This window comes from Ovis canadensis, chromosome 13 (assembly GCF_042477335.2).
Source record: "Ovis canadensis isolate MfBH-ARS-UI-01 breed Bighorn chromosome 13, ARS-UI_OviCan_v2, whole genome shotgun sequence".
NCBI lineage: Eukaryota > Metazoa > Chordata > Mammalia > Artiodactyla > Bovidae > Ovis > Ovis canadensis.
The window spans coordinates 54,254,318-54,270,368 of NC_091257.1; the positions used below are offsets into that span (position 1 = coordinate 54,254,318).

Below are 16,051 nucleotides of genomic sequence, written 5' to 3' on the forward strand. Positions count from 1 at the left end.
GCAGCAGGGTCTCTCCTGAGTCATCAAGGCCTGAAGTAGATTCAGTCTCACCATCAAAGTTTTAGATCCCTCCCGAAACCACTCTATTCTGCAGATGAGGATGTGGTGAGGACTTTATTCCAGGTGTGTGGGGGGGTGACCTAGTAGGGGGTGGGCAGGTGTGACCAGAGAGGTGGGTGGTGGCTCTTCCAAGGCTCGAGGAGGAGCCACAGACACAGACCACAGATGCCCGCATGGGCTCCAGGAAGTCAGGTGGTCCCACCAAGATGGTAAGAGGGGCCCATTTGCAAGCCTAGAGAGTTAGCAGGTGAAGAAAGCCCTGGCTTTTCTCCTGTGCCCTGCAGGGTGCATCAGAGAGTCTAGAATTTTCAGGCTGAAGCCTGACTCTAAGTGCAGACGTGACCCCTTACCAGCTCCATGGCCTTGTGTAATACTGCGATTTGTAGTAAGAAATTTATGTTTGGTCTTTTTTTCTAGCACAGAGCTCCTAAAAGCCTCAGAATTATCTTTTTATGTGAATGAGGTGACTTTAGGATAGCACCTAAGGATGGAGCTGGTTGGCAGGAGAGCCAACTCTGTAGTTTGAGGGCTGGAACTTTGCTTCCCAGTACTGTGAACTCTGGGGCAGAGAGAGGGGCTGGAAGTCCCTCAGTCAGCAGCAGCTATAGATTTAATCAGCTGTGCCTCTGTAACGAGGCCTGCGTAAAAGCCCCCAAACAATGGGGTTCAGAGAACTTCTGGGAACACGTGGAGATGCAGGGAGAGTGGGCCCCGAGAGGCCCAGAACCCTGAGCCTTTCCCCTCACCTCACCCTGCACGTCTCATCCATCTGAGTCACATCATGTTTTAATAACCAACCCAGTGATGTAGTAAGGAAAGGGTTTCTCTGAACTCTGTGAGCCCTCCCATCAAACCAGCTGACCCCGAGGAGGGGGTTCCTTTCTGGAACCTCTGTGTGAACCTCAGATCTATGACCTGCTCATCAGAAGCACAGGCGACAGCCTGGACTTGCACCTGCATCTCCAGTAGGGGTGGGGGAGACAGCCTTGCAGGGCTGAGCCCTAGCCTGTGGGACCTGACGGTGCCTCCAGATAGGTAGTGTCAGATGAAGGACACCCAGCTGGTGTCGTAGAATTGCTTGGATAGGTGGGGAAACCACACACCGCAACACACACACACACTCACACACTCACACTCACACTCACACTGTGAGCTGAGTCTTACTGGGGCTAAGGGCTACTTCCTGGAGCCTCAGCTGTCTCACCTTTACAGGCAGCTCAGGACACCTCGAGGAGCTGCCGGGAGACCTCAGGGCAGCCCGTGTGTGGTCACGCACTCTGGGGAGAAAGCTGTGTTCCAGTGCTTCTCTTCGGTCAGCTCATTCACTTTTCTGACCTCATGTCACTGTTCAAGGAAAGCCCCCCACCCTGTGATGTTACATAGCGTAAAGTCCCAGCTGGATGTATCCATTTGGAACCCAAGCCTAAGCAAGTGTTCAAACCACTCAAGTTAGAGAATGCAAAGTGACAACCACATGTGTTCCGAGTTATAAACCAATTAATGAAAATCCAGGGGCTTCTTGTTTTTCCTAAAAGAATTTGCTGGTCGGGTGGAGCTGACCTCAAAACATACAGAGATTTTAAACTGCAATGTGGGGGAAGTCAGAGTCTTTGAGGCTGGAGGTTCAGGTCCTTAAACAAATGGTATGGGATTCAGGGGGCTGTTTTATGAGCCACATGGATGCAGGAAATTGGGGGTGATGCAGTCTCTGTGTGCATTTGCACTAAAAGACACATCCATGGAGCCTAAATTCCTATTGACTCAGGAACCAGCCAGCCTCCTGTTTCCTCTCCAGCAACTGCCGAGAGGGAATTTGAGGATGAAAATTCATAGTTTCGAAGGCAAGAAATAAAAACAACGTTAAATGTCAAGGCTGAACAATCCGAGTGCGTTGCCTGCTCTCAGAAGGGCATTGCCATAGGGACCGCCTGCCTTTGCACTTCCTGGGCCTCGCATCTGTGAGGCAGGAGCAGGGGATGCTGGTTTAGGTCCACACTGCACAGTTGAGGCTCCAAGCCTTATCCAGAGGTGAGAATGGTTGGTGAGATTGTCTGGCTTAGCAAGACCCCAAGAAACTAGTTTTTTACGGGGTTAAGACTTACTGCCCTTGAACTTCCCTCGTGACCCAGTGGTTAAGACTCTGCGCTTCTACTGCTGAAGGCACAGGTTCTGATCAGGGAACTGAGACTATGTGTGCCTCATGGGAAGTTGCACTGGACAGGGCTCCTAAGAATTCCAGAAATTGTTGTTTGTATTTTTTTTAATCTTCAAAGTTTGCCTGTTAACCCCACTGTGTTACTGTGGAAAACAAACAAAATATCAGAAATTGAATGTTAACTCTTCTTTGCCTTTTCAAAATAGCAACCCTCACTCACCACTTCCCATCAAGTTCAGGTGAAGGTCACAGACATTTGGATGCAAAAGAGATTAAAAAGTTTAGTCATATTTTTCAAAATATTGCTCTCATGACCCACGTTATCAAATTTACCCTAAAAGTTGTGTGTCAGGAAATCGGAAGCTCCCTGGAAGTCAAGTCCCCCAGTAAATAAGAATCAGGCCATGCGGATGGAGAATTCAAGTGGCCACAGGGCAGTCAGCAAATGCCGCTGCTGGAGGGGGCAGGGATGGGGTTGAGGGTGGACCAGGCCAGGGTGCCCCCTGGGTGTCAAGGAAAGCGCCATTCCCACTGCAAAGCTGCCATTTGCCCTCCATCCTGGAGGAGAGTCTTGGCCTCAGTAGAATTTACCGCCTCGAACTTGGCAGATGTTCGGGAGCCTAAGTCTGTGTCATCCTCTCTCACAGATCCGGCTGAACAGCAGGGGGCTGATCTACTCCGTGGGCTTGCTCCTGGCCTCCGTCTTCGTCACGGTGGGTCTGCGGCTCTCTCTGCTCTCCAGTCCCCACCTCTCCCCCCATCCCCTTGCGTTCTCTGGCTACAGAGTCTGTTTGGACACCAGATGGGCTTGGCCTCCCAGTGGATAGGGACAGTCAGCCTCAAGGTTGTCCCGTCCTGTGGCTGTATCCTCCACAAGTGGATCCTGGCAACCCATGAGAAAGCTCCCTTTCTGAAAGGTGCCAGCCTCCTCTCAGAAGCACAGCCTGTCTCAAGTCAAACACAAACATTTATCCAAAGCAATAGGGAGAATCCCACTTTTTCTGCAAGATGAGGCTACAGAAGGTTATATTCCAATTAATTGACTATTCCAGGTTCCTAAACATCTCCATAAATCCATGGATGTGACCAACACTCAAAGGCTGAGGACACACTTGCTGGACAGTGAGTGCACTTTGATGCCTCTGCACTGCCTTGACCATCCATCCACTTGCATAATGTACTATTCCAACTCAGTTGACACCTTTGGTGGGAGCAAGTTCACACCACCATGTGGACTGACCCACCTGCCCTAAGCGTCTGATTACATACATGTATGCTACTGAATTTTCACAGTAGGAAATGCAATGTGTTTTTTCCTGAATTGTTGAGGAACTATTTGTTGAATTACACCTGTCATGAGAACATACATATGTAGAGAATGGGAATTCACAAGGGCAGGAGAGGTCATTTCCAGGACCAGCATGCAACTCCAACGCCAAGGTTTTACCAAACCAAATACTGCCTTACACAATAGTGAAAACCCATCTATTCATTCTTTTTAGGAGGTTCTTCAGGTTGGTATGACTTAGGATTATTATGCTTGTAACCGTCACACAGGTGCTTACTGCGGGAATTTCCCCATCTGGAGCTCACCACACTCCAATAGGTAGTCACTGGTATCAGCCCCATTATACAGACTAAGTGAGGCCTGTAGGGACCTTGTGTCTGACCTCCCAGTGCCTGCTGGCTTGCAGGTGCACTGCATCTCCGGATGCTGTGGCCGGGCATTCCTGGGACAGGGTCTCACCACTGCCCCTCTGCCCTGGAGGGCTGTTGAAGGACTGAAACGAAGTAGGTCTGGGAGAAGAAGCAAGTTCCAATATCTGAAGTTTTCAGTGCCAAACTGACATCCCAGGGGTGATGTCAGAACAGCTGGTTCAGGAGGAAGCCCACGCTGGAGACACCAGGACGTAGAAGGGGTTTAGAGCCAAGAAGTCGGATGAGACCCCCCAGGGAGTGAGCGTAGGTGGAAGAGAGAGGCCGAAGTGTGAGTCCCCGGTGCCCCGGGCAGTCAGAGCTCAGGATGCTGGGGACGGAGCCACGAGAGGAACACAGAGGGAGTCGTCAGAGGAGGGAAACCCGGTGCGCATGCGGGGTCTGGGACGCGGTGGAGGAGGGGCTTCGTATCCCAGGCGGGTCCCCACGCCCTCTGACCCTGCTCTGTGCCTCGCAGGTGTTTGGCGTCCACCTGAACAAGTGGCAGCTGGACAGGAAGCTGGGGTGCGGGTGCCTTTTCCTATACGGCGTGTTCCTGTGCTTCTCCATCATGACGGAGTTCAACGTGTTCACCTTTGTGAACCTGCCCATGTGCGGGGACCACTGACCCGCGGCCGCGCCCAGCTCGGCCCCTCCTTCTGTGCAATACAAGCGGGCGCCCGAGTCCGCCTCTGCGCTGCCCGCAGGCCTCCGCTTCCCACCCCCCTGACTCTTCCCGGGCCCTGCCCCTACCCCCTCTACCCTCCACCGCCTCCGGAGCCGCCAATCCCGGACCCCCAACCCCACTCCAGCTCTGCCCTCCTCCACGTGAAGACTCCCGACCTCCGCGTGGATTTTCAAGCCCGATTTTTGAACAATGACTGAGATTCTAGAAAAACTGGCTGCTAACTGGCCTGAGCCAGGCAAACTTAGCATATATCCCTCCTCCTTTTTTAAGTTATTGGATGGAAGACCGGCCTGATGTATGAGCCGAGACAGTGGAGAAAAGAGAGGAGAGGGTCCACGCGTGACAGGGAGCGTTTGGGATTTTCCTTATTTTGGGGGCTGATTTCTAGGTTCCTGAGTCTGGGGGTTGTTTGGTTTTGGGGGCTCCCCCCTTTTCTTCTTTTCCTTCCAGAGATGGAGACTTTTTTCCTCGCATCTTCTCTCACCGGGCTCTGGATCCTCACTGATCCACTGGGTGTCCCAGCTGCGTCCTCTGGGGTCGAGTCCCAGGTGCGTTGGAGCTTGTGTGGATCTAGCGCCCATCGGAGGAGCGGCTGGAGAGGCCCCTGGACAAACTCCTTCTCGGCACACCCGGGGGCCTGCCCTGAGGCCCTGGGTTTTCTAGGAAGAAGACAGCTGCCCGCCTGCCCATTCTGACCATCACTCTCTCCCCAGTTCTTTCTAGCCTCTCAAGCAATAGTTGAAGCCTACCTGCCCCGGTTAACCTCTCCATCCTGAGCACCAGGCAGCCGGCACCGCAGGTGCCTCCCGCCTGAGACTCTGAGACTGCTCTTGGTTTGGTGTTTGGCGGGGCAGGGAGTGTGACCTGGAGGCAGGAGTTGCAGACACTGGTTTCTCGGGAAGTGGAGAAGCGCACTTTGCACAGACACCGCCCCTCGTACTGAGTACACTGGACCCTGACTGCTGGCTCGAGGGCCAGCGTCTCCTCCCAGCCGCCACGCCCAGCTGCCCCAGCGCCCCGCTCCCTTCCCCGGGGGGTGGGGAGGAGACACAGGAAGGAGGAACAGAACTGACACCTTGGAAACGCAGAATGTGTTGGACGCAGACTCACTCAAGGGCGTGTTACTGTGGATGTTGTTGCCAATGGCTGCTCAGCAGCTCTGCTAGGTTCTGTCCGATGCTGAATTACTCCGCAGACAACTCCACCGAGTTGAGACCCACCCATGCTTGTTCACTTGTATTTATTGAAACTGTGGATTCTCGCCCCGTGCTGCCCCATGTATTTACTTTAAGCACTGATCACCTATTCATTCGGTATGGTTTTCCCCTTCCCCTGTACACACTCTGGTATGAACTGTAAAAATAACCTGCTACGAATGGGTTGAATGTTTCTGTCGCTGGTGCCCACCGAGGCCGGCCTTGGCTGAGGGGCACCCGCTTGCCGGAGGAGCGGGAGAGGGAATCACCACTTCGGGCTTTCGGAGCTGAGACACACTTACGGATTCTGTTACACATTTTGCACTGGTTTTATGGAGATTGTTTTCTTGGACGGATAGTGTAAAATAAACTTCTCTGTTCTGTATCTTTCCTTGAGCAGTTTCCTCTTTGCTTTCTCCCTGGAGTGAGGAGGACACAGGGAAGGTGAAAAGATGGTGTCACGGAATGTTTTCTGTCTCTCGGTTGACGCCTCTGGGAATCTGGTCAGTGGCTGGCAGATTGCAGGTATGAAGTGACAAACCGTGGGTCCCTTCTGAATCTTGAAGGGACTCTAGGCCTGTCATTCTGTAGAATACGTGCGACAATGTGTTAGGAATTCTTTCAGCTGGACATAACAGGAAGAGCATTCCAGAGTTGACAGTGATGTCCAGCAGGGCTCAAGTCACCCTCCTGTCTGATTTTAGTAGATTTCAGTTGTGAAAATTAAGACTTCCCCAAGGTGGTTCCTTAAGAAAGAAAGACAGTAATACATAATAAGCCATATTCTGCATGACTCTCAAGAAATCATTATCAGGGGACTTCCCTGGCAGTCCAGTGGTTAAGACTCCATGCTTCTACTGCTGGGGCTGGGGGTTCCATCCCTGGTTGGGGAACTAAGATTCTGCATACCGTGAGGTGCAGCCAAACAAACGAAAATCATTACCAGGATCTAAAAGTAGACCAAGAGAAGCAAACAAACCAAGTTTCCACCTGAACCGCAATATAATTGTTTTATAGGAATCAGAAGAAAAATAGCTGGTAATTCACAGTTCCAAATTTATTTTTAAAAATCTCTTCCCAGGTGGTGGGAAAATACTAGGAACTTAGCTTTGCCTTGAGTGTTTACATCTAAAAGTGTTTTACTCCTATACTGGTGCTTTTTATAAACACACGATAGACATGGACAGGGTATTACCATAATGTGGATTGGTGCTTACAAAGCATCAGATGCTTTTATGTTAAATATTCTGTCATACTGGTCTTGATTAGTTTTAGTCTTAGTCTTAAGCAAAGACATTTGATCCAAAGCCTGATTTTTTTTTTTTTACACATTTGCTGTGAAATCTTGAGAAACCAAGGTTCCAGGCTAAACGTCTCAGAGAGGAAATTCTGGGACAGGTTGTTTCCATGTTTCATGCACCATGATTGCTGACCTAGGAACTGGGCAGGGTTCCTTTCTGAAATGAGCCCCGGGCATCTTTCTGCCAGGTCTCAGCCATGCACATTGTGTCTTAAACTGCTGACTGAGAACATGCTTCTGACTGGGCTGGCTGTCCAGCAGTGCACAACTGCTGATGCAGCTGTTTTCCCTGTCCTGGGATTTATTTATTTGGGAGAGGTTGGGATGAGTTAGAGGGAAGAACCTTCTTACAGCGTCCCAAACCTGCTGATATCACCAGAGAAACCCTCTCAGCAGTTTTTTGGGATGTGTTGATTTCTGTAAACTCCCAGGCTGTGATTTCATGCACAAGGGGACACCTCAGTGGCCCTGAATGGTGAGGGGAGCAGGGAGTGGATCCTGAAGCTTGCACTTCTTCCTAAACAGCCTGGATGACCCCAGGGGGTACCACCACACACTCTCTTTCTAGGAAGTGTGTTCCCAGCATGGCCAGCACCTACCAAAGTCACTGTCCCCACACATGCCCTTAGGTGGCCTTGCATACACAGAGAGGCCGTGAAATTTCCAGATGGCTTTGCCACTTCCCAAAGCAAAGTGCTGGTCCTACCCTTGAAGGGAGAGTGCACTTTTATAAGTATATGGTTTGTATTTACCTCCAAAAAGACCTGGAGAGCTGCTTATTACGTTTTCCTAAATCTGTGGCTTCTGACATTTGTAGCTTAGTCCTAAATGTACGTGCTAGGGTTTGAGACTCTATGTATCTCAAACAGCAAATGTGAACTTATTTTAAGCACTCAGGTTAAAAAAAAAAAAGCCTAAATGTCTTTATTTAAAAAGGGGGGAGGGCAGGGTAATAATATTGTAACGTCCAGACAGTTTTGAGTTGTAGTATATAAAATAGGAATAACATTCAACCTGCAATAAATATAATTAAGTGTAGCCTTAGAGCTTTACCTAACTGTTCGTGAAAATAGTCAGACTTGGGGCAGAGGGGACAGAAACAGGAAATTAGAGTTGGTAATGTTGCTCTTTCCAAGATTTATTTTCATCTTTTCAAAATAGGATGGTTATGCCATTAATAGATAATTATCCAACTATTCTGACCCATTTTGATCAAGTATTTTGAAGTAGATGGGACACTGCCTTCTTGGATTTTGTGTCCTCTTGTACTAATTAATATGTCTCATTTATTTTGATTTTCTGCAGTGGCTGCTCAACACACATACACATGCGCGCGCACACACACACAGACACACACACCATCTATCTGACACCAGAACTCTGTATGAAAACAACCCAATGGATCTTTGAAAGTTTTCCAATTATCCAGCTGTGTATTACAGTCCAACTGCAGGAATCCGGTCTATTCAGCCAAGTTTTCTCTAATAAATAAAATGCCGCAGATTCATCTCATCATCATCTAGAGTTTCAGGCACTGCAGAAATGTTGGAAAAGTCAGGAACTAAGCCTGTGGACAAGCAGAGATTAGCAATGTGCACGAGATAAATTATGCCATGCCTCAGGATTGATTTCACATTGAACTTTGTGGTTCATTTCAAAATACAAGGCAGGATAATAAACCTCAGCAAAATCTTTCAGATAGCTTACTGCTGCACTCAGGACGTTTATTTCCTTAGTAAAGTACACCCAGGCGTCCCATTAACTTTTTACTGAACCACAGTTTAGCACACGTTCTTGCCAAGTTGTAGAGGTTTTAAATATAGTGAATAATCATAGTTAATACTCATCCTGGCTTTTGTTTTCCTTTTTGCAATGGGTGGGAGGAGGGGAAAGAGGTAAGATGAGAGTTTCAGCATCTATGCCATTCAAGGCATAAATTGAAGTTATTTCATAAGTGTATTCAAATATATGTGAATTACATTTCTTCTTTACACAACATCCATCTTATCCTGTCTGTCAAAAGCTGAATTTGGTGATATCACATCTTAGGTTTGTTGGAACAATTAATCCAGTAACTGATCCCAGAGAGCTTTATACAAAGCTCGCAATGAAACGTGACAAGGAATTTCTGGATCCTGGCAGTTTGTTTTTTGGGTACTTCTGAGCCATGCCTACAAGTCATTGCTAAAAAGAGCTGCACATGTGTGAAAAAGTGCTTTCAACATAAAACTAGTATTTTTAAATTTTGGCAGAAAAAAATGTATCCACTCAGTTTCGTATCTTTCTTTTTGACACATAAGTCAAAGGTTTCACCCATGATTAAGATGATTCATTCTTCAAACGCTAGATAATAACCCTCTGCTCTGGTCAGACACCTTTACTCCAACCACCAATCTGGGTTTGAACCCAGATGCCTGCTGCTTTATCATTAGAAGAATCTGTGTCCAATGATTTCAGATATGTAAAACATTAATTCCATAATACCTAGTAATTCATTTCATGCCAGGTTGAATTGTTCTCTCCAGTTGCTTAGAAGTTAAATACAGTATTATTCAACTTCATATATGAAAAAATGCATTTACCTGCATTTACTCATCTTATGGTCTAAATCAGCAATTTCCAAATTTAATTATGCCTAAGACTTACCTGTAGATTTGTTAAAATACAGATTTGGGGCTCCTGCCCCTGAGTTTCGGGTTCAGTAGTTCTAAGGATAGACCCCAAAATTCATTTTTCCACTATCCATGCTGGGTCTGGGTCACACTTTGAGAATCACTGGTGTAAATAAGGTGTTTTGCCCATAAAGCCATATTTTTCCTACAGTAGCATCTACCAGTATCACTGGTGTTCAGCTTACAGAAAAACACACAATACAGACATATATTATTCATTTCATTCTTTCAAAATTCCTTTTTCTTTCTACTTCCACTGAGCTCTACGAATGGCTGAAAGTAGGAAAATAAATATGATCAGTTCTTCAAATCCACATTCTCTATTATCTGGCAGGAAGCATCTACTCACAGTCAAAGACAGCCTTCAAATTAAAACTAAAGCAGATCAGAGCAAATGGTTTAAGATGAAAACGCAGGAGAGTCAGGATTCTGGGGAAGTATTAGCTTGGGAGAGATGTGAGCAGGCCAGCGCCATTTTCATTCCAGGTGAAAAAGATTTTGTTCTAAATCCCAACAACAGAAAGTAGCGATGAATATAGGAGAAAATTTCAACACACAAACTCCGAGTTGCACTTTACAACTGTATCTAGCTACGTTTCTAATCTAAACATGTTCCGTTGATGTAAATCCATCCAACACAGATGTCATGACTCCAAGAAAGACGTAAGAGCCTGGCACTAGAGTCAGCTTACTCTCACTGCCATGACAGGGGTTCAATCCCTGGTCAGGGAACGAAGATTCTGCAAGCAGCACAGCCAAAAAACAAACAAACAAACAAACAAACAACACCCCAGCTAGAGACCCTGCCTGGGGCTCAGAAACCAGCATCCCCAGGCTGCCCAGATCAGTTTCCACCTAGAAACAACTGCCACTTCCAGGTGAGACAGGTCCAGGAGTGGTGCTGCCTGCAGCCAGACCTTAACTTGGTCTTGGGCTCCTGGCTTATCCACGAGAACCTCAGGGAACACACTGTGCTCCCAGATGACCCGGTAAAACCACAGTTTTATATCCACTAAAAGCGTTCAAGAATCAGGAAGTGGGTTGAGATATTACTCTGCACAGTTGGGGTGGGGGAGGACAAGGAGGAAAGGCAAAGTCTTCCTTCTAGAAATATAACATTTTTATACTTGGTCTCTGCCCATATGGGGTGGTCCCCAGAAAAAAAAAGATGAGATCTCTCCCTGCGCCGAGAAGCAACCGTATAGCCGGTCAAGTAATGTGTGTGCTCCAAGGGCAGCGTTGCCCACTCAGGCCCACGTGTGTCTTGTTACTATTAATTGAATGCAAGGTATTGTATTCAAGGTACTTCTTCATTTTTTTCCCCAGACCCCTTGGTAACAGAAGCAGGTCTTTTACCCTCCCCGGCAGAATTTAATCTGCCGCCCGGATGTTAACCAAGGGCACTTCTTAGGAAGAAGAACAAATGTTTGAAGACGAAAAAAAGAGAGCCCTGCCAAGAAATCTCACTTGTTTGTTATCAGCCAGGCAAATCAATTCACTGGAGGCATCAGTGCTTCACATGCCCTGGATGACCAGGTAACAGGGTTGTACCTATGACTCTCAAAAGGAATTGAATCCAATTCTGAATTTTAAACTCCATTTTGGTATTTGTTTCAGGAAGGAATTCTGGCCCTGTGGCATTTTAACCTAGGTGTGCTGGCTGCACAGAAGGTTTCACAGTTTCCCCATGTGAATCTGGGACAAGACAGCCTTTCAGGGTGAGGGGTAAGTTCCCCCGCACACCCCCCTGGGAAGGTGGCATCCTGTATCGCTGTTTTCCTGGGAGTTCCTGGTTGTGAGTCAGCAGTCTGGAAAGCAATGGAGGCCAGTCTCAAATGCTGCCAGGTCCCTCTGTTTTCTCCCCCTGCTTCACATCCGTCGATTGTCCTGATCGGTCCCACGTGGCACTTGGTCATGTATCACAGCCTGACCTGACTTCTCCCCTTCCCTTCCCCAGAGGTGTGCAGAGCTGGGTTCCTCAAGGATTCTCATTACCGAAGTAGAGCAGTGATGCCAACGCACAGCAAGCACCGACACGGGGAGGGCTGGGTTAACAAGAGACCCTGGTTCTGTGATACAGGAAATAAAAATGGAACAATTCTAACCCAACTTTTGAGCTCTAGATAATGACATGGTGGCCATAATAGCATCCTTCTTCTTGCTAAAGGCATAATTCAGAGGAGCCAGCAAGGTCTGGACATAAAGGCACTTGGAGACACAGATCCCATAAAGATGAAATCGCTCAGCAGTAACTGTTTGCCTGGTTTTCATGGGCCTGCTTGGCCCAGACAGTGTCTATTTCCCATATAGAGGGACATTCAGGGGGCAGAAGATACACAGAGCAGCTTCAGAGGGATACTAATGGCTATGAGCATCAGAAAATGTGTTACCATAAAAATGTTTACTTCAGCAAATGAGGCAGGTTTTAATTTGGGGACCCTTGAAGCAAGCAAATGGCAGAATGGTATTCTGTTTTACCCTCAATGTCTGCAAAAACACCTCTTTTGTAAATAACTGGGCATTCTTGATACTTGGACATGGAGTGTGTACACAGGGAAAGGAAGTTAACATTGAACTTTACAAGCACTGGACTGGAAGTGGAGCGTGCAATGTTTTAAATAAAAACTGTATTTTAAATTGGCACCATTATAAAAAAAAAGTCTTTGCATGAAGACTTCACAGGACTGGTGCCTCAGGTTCCCAGTCTTGATGAGAATTTTAAGGTAATAATGGTTGTTAAAGTCGCAATCTTGTGTCTCAGAGACTTCACCTGAAAATGTAAACATTAAAAAAGCTGTGAGTAGACAAAACCAAGCAGTCTTCCACTGGCTCTTCAGAGACCCACGCCTACCCTGGAAAGTCATGTATTTTTTTTCCCTAGGCAAAGCTTTCCTGGGCCGGCTGGTGCATGAGGGCACTGAGAACACTCAGCAGGTGTCCTTGCTGGCTGCTGGAGTGGGGCAGGCTTGTTCCTTATGCGGGTGAGGGTAGAGGTGTGTCCAGGGGTTGGTTGGAGGGGTGGCTTAGGTGTTTTGCTTCCCTCAGGTGGCACGAGCAGTTGTGTATTGTGACAACAAGCCCAGCAGACTTTTCCAACGCCTCCTGGCTGCAGGTCAGTGTGCAGGTCATGGTGCGGAATTCAGTCCTAAAGCAGTGGTGGCTGGGCTCCACATTAGAATCACCTGGGGTGTGTTTCTGATTACCCATCCCCTCCCCCGACGACATTCTGAGCTGGACAATCTGGTTACCTGTTTTGGGCTCCCTGGATGTTTCTACCTGTGGCCCTGGTTCAGAACCACAGCTCATGGAGTATAATCAGACCATCTGGGATATTTGATTGTGCAGAACCACGCAGGAATGCTGTGGGTCTTTGCTACTCAAAGTGTGGGTCGGCCTTCAGTGGGCAGCTTTGACTAGAATGGGAGACTTGGGGAACCCTGTAGAAGGGCACTGTCTGCTGGAACTTTCCACAGGAATGTGACTGTCCTCCACCTCTGCCATCCGATATGCTAGCCATGAGGTGCACATGACTGTTTAGCACTCGAAAGGTGGCTTGGGCAACCAAGAATAACCTTTTTAACCTTGTTCTGTCTGTTTGAATTTGCATGAGGAAAGCCATGTGTGATGAGTGGCTGTGGAGCCAGTAGAGTATTAAGGGGCTGACCTGGCCAACAAAGATGGTTTAGTTTCCTGGGGGTCCAGTGGTTAAGACTCTGAGCTTCCAGTGCAGTGGCCACGGGTTCTATCCCTGGTTGGGGAACTAGATCACACATACTGCACAGCACAACCAGGGAGGAAAGGAAAAAGAAGGTAAAGTTTCTTCCTTGGTGTTGAGAAGATGCCCAGGGGTCCTGAGGCTGGTTGGCCGGAAACAGGAGGTGCCTTAGGGAAGCGGTGCTCACAGGGTGCTCAGACCAGCAGCATCACCCAGGGGGCATGTTAGAAAAGCAGAATCTCAGACCCTACCCAGACCTCCTGAATCAGAACCTGCATTTAAAAAAGCTTTTTAAAAATTTTCTTTATTTATTTGGGTTCACTGAGTTTTAATTGCAGCATGTGGGATCTTTTAGCTGTGGTATGCAAACTGTTAACTGTGGCACATGAGCCCTAGTTCCCTGGCCAGGAATTGAACCAGAGCCCCCTGCATTGGGAGCACAGAGTCTTAGCCATTGGGCCATCTGGGAAGTCCCAGAACCTGCATTTTAACAAGGTCCTGGGTGATGGATATGAACATCCGAGTTTGAGAAGCTCTGACAGTAAATGTCACTCTGCTCTCCAGGGGACAGGTGACCATTTACACACATACTCTTCTAGAAAGTCACTCTGCATTGTTGGCACCTGAGAATATTACAGGAAGTACCAAGTGGGTTTCCCAGGTAGGTCATGGAGAGCAACATACTTGAAATTGGGGATGGATTGGTTTTTCCAGTAGTCATGTATAGATATGAGAGTTGGACTATAAAGAAAGCTGAGTGCTGAAGAATTGATGCTCTTGAACTTCGGTGCTTGAGAAGACTCTTGAGAGTCCCTTGGACTGCAAGGAGATCCCACCAGTCTATCCTAAAGTAAATCAGTCCTGAATATTCATTGGAAGGACTGATGCTCAAGCCAAACTCCAATACTTTGACCACCTGATGCGAAGAACTGACTCATTTGAAAAGACCTGATGCTGGGAAAGATTGAAGGCAGGAGACGGGGATGACAGAGGATGAGATGGTTGGATGACATCACCGACTCAATGGACATGAGTTTGGGTAAACTCCGGGAGTTGGTAATGGACAGGGAGGCCTGGAGTGCTGCAGTCATGGGGTTGCAAACTGAGCAACTCAATTGAACTCAACTGAACCGACTGCTGAATTTGGAAGGTGAGGGAGTCATCTTTTAGTTCTAATAAGCCCTGTTTTCTTTGGATGAAGGGATAACTGTGGAGAACCTCACTGAAGGACCAAGATCGAACTCAGGGTGAATCTTCATATTCACCCCACTCTTTAAACATGGACTCACGTGGATACGCTGCCAGGAATGTTGCTAATACTGGAAATTCCTGTGTGGTACTGATAAACAGACCTGTCTTCTTTCCATAATCAATCCAGGACTGATTCTACATTTTTTCCTTCTAAAGTTCCATAAGATTTTGTGTCATTTGCAAGATTTGAGAGATTTCCTGTGGGGAGAAAAAAAAAAAAATAGCTCAACCAAGAAAGTCATTGCATTTAGCAGAAGGAGGCAGAAAATAGAACAAAGAGGGGAGTGGTTTTTATGCAACAGCAATTTTTTGTAATAAGTGTGGGGACAGGTCCCCCTGGGAGGACATTTAGGCTGTCATTTCTGAAAGGATAATTGAGACACAGCTGGATGGCGGCAGGGTTTGAAGCCTGAAGCAAACACAGCCAGGAAGCAGAGGAGCAGATGATTCAGCCCCCAGGGCATGGGCAGCTGGGTAATTTGCTCACCCAGGGGAGCACCAACTGTCATGCTGGCATTGGTGGTGTCCTGCAGTCATCTGGGCGCAGCCATCTTGCTGTGCGTGAGAGGAGAACCCGTCCTCAGGCAGCTCACGCGAGTAATTCAATCACAGCTCTCTGCAGGCTGAATTCTGGACGTTTAGCCCAGACCGCCCCTGGATTTTCCTTCCTTTGGGCTCTCCTGTCCCCTCAACTCCTTTTACCAGTTAGCACCCCAATCCAAACATAAAACAACTGGGAACTGGTTTCAGAGGTCTCTTTCACAGCTGCTCAGGCCATTTGAAATACCGCCCGCCAGAAGAATGGGGAAAAGGGACAGGGAGTTTGGGATGGACATGTACACATGGCTATATTTAAAATGGGTAACCAATGAGGACCTACTGCGCAGGGAACTCTGCTCAGTGTTATGGGGCAGCCTGGATGGGAGGGGAGTTTGGGGGAGAGTGGATACATGTGTATATGTATGGCTGAGTCTGTTTGCTGTCCACCTGAAACTATCACAACATTGTTAATTGGCTATACTCCAATATAAAATAAAAAGTTAAAGAAAAAAAGAAATACCGCCCCCAGAAAGCAATTCAATGATTTCACACCAACTTTCATCTCCTCTCTTCCTCTTCTAAAATAGCTATTTTTAAAAACAATTATAGACTATCATTAGCAAAAAAAAAGCACAAGATGAAAATAAGAGTGGTGTTTAATTCTGGCATTTTATGTGATTCCATCTACACAGTGAGGGATCTGGTTAGTCACCTCCTCTGGGGACCTATTAGGCCTGTCACAGGAAAGCACAGCATCTGAGCTTTGACCCATAACTTCT

General features: G+C 47.5%; 1 protein-coding gene and 1 long non-coding RNA gene across 2 annotated transcripts in view; both read left to right on the forward strand.

The window, feature by feature from the left end:
• SLC24A3 (solute carrier family 24 member 3) overlaps nucleotides 1-6,179 on the forward strand; it is a 425,626-nt gene extending 419,447 nt beyond the window's left edge. The window contains exons 16-17 of the mRNA XM_069547821.1: nucleotides 2,863-2,928; nucleotides 4,389-6,179. Of these exons, the coding sequence (XP_069403922.1) occupies nucleotides 2,863-2,928; nucleotides 4,389-4,538 (216 nt within the window). The 3' untranslated portion in view covers nucleotides 4,539-6,179. The remainder of the gene's footprint in view (nucleotides 1-2,862; nucleotides 2,929-4,388) is intronic.
• Nucleotides 6,180-9,648: 3,469 nt separating this feature from the next.
• On the forward strand, nucleotides 9,649-15,789 carry LOC138417505 (uncharacterized). Its single transcript, XR_011248173.1, has 3 exons — nucleotides 9,649-11,302; nucleotides 11,384-11,491; nucleotides 11,724-15,789. It is a non-coding gene; the product is annotated as an uncharacterized lncRNA (long non-coding RNA).
• Nucleotides 15,790-16,051: the final 262 nt, after the last annotated feature.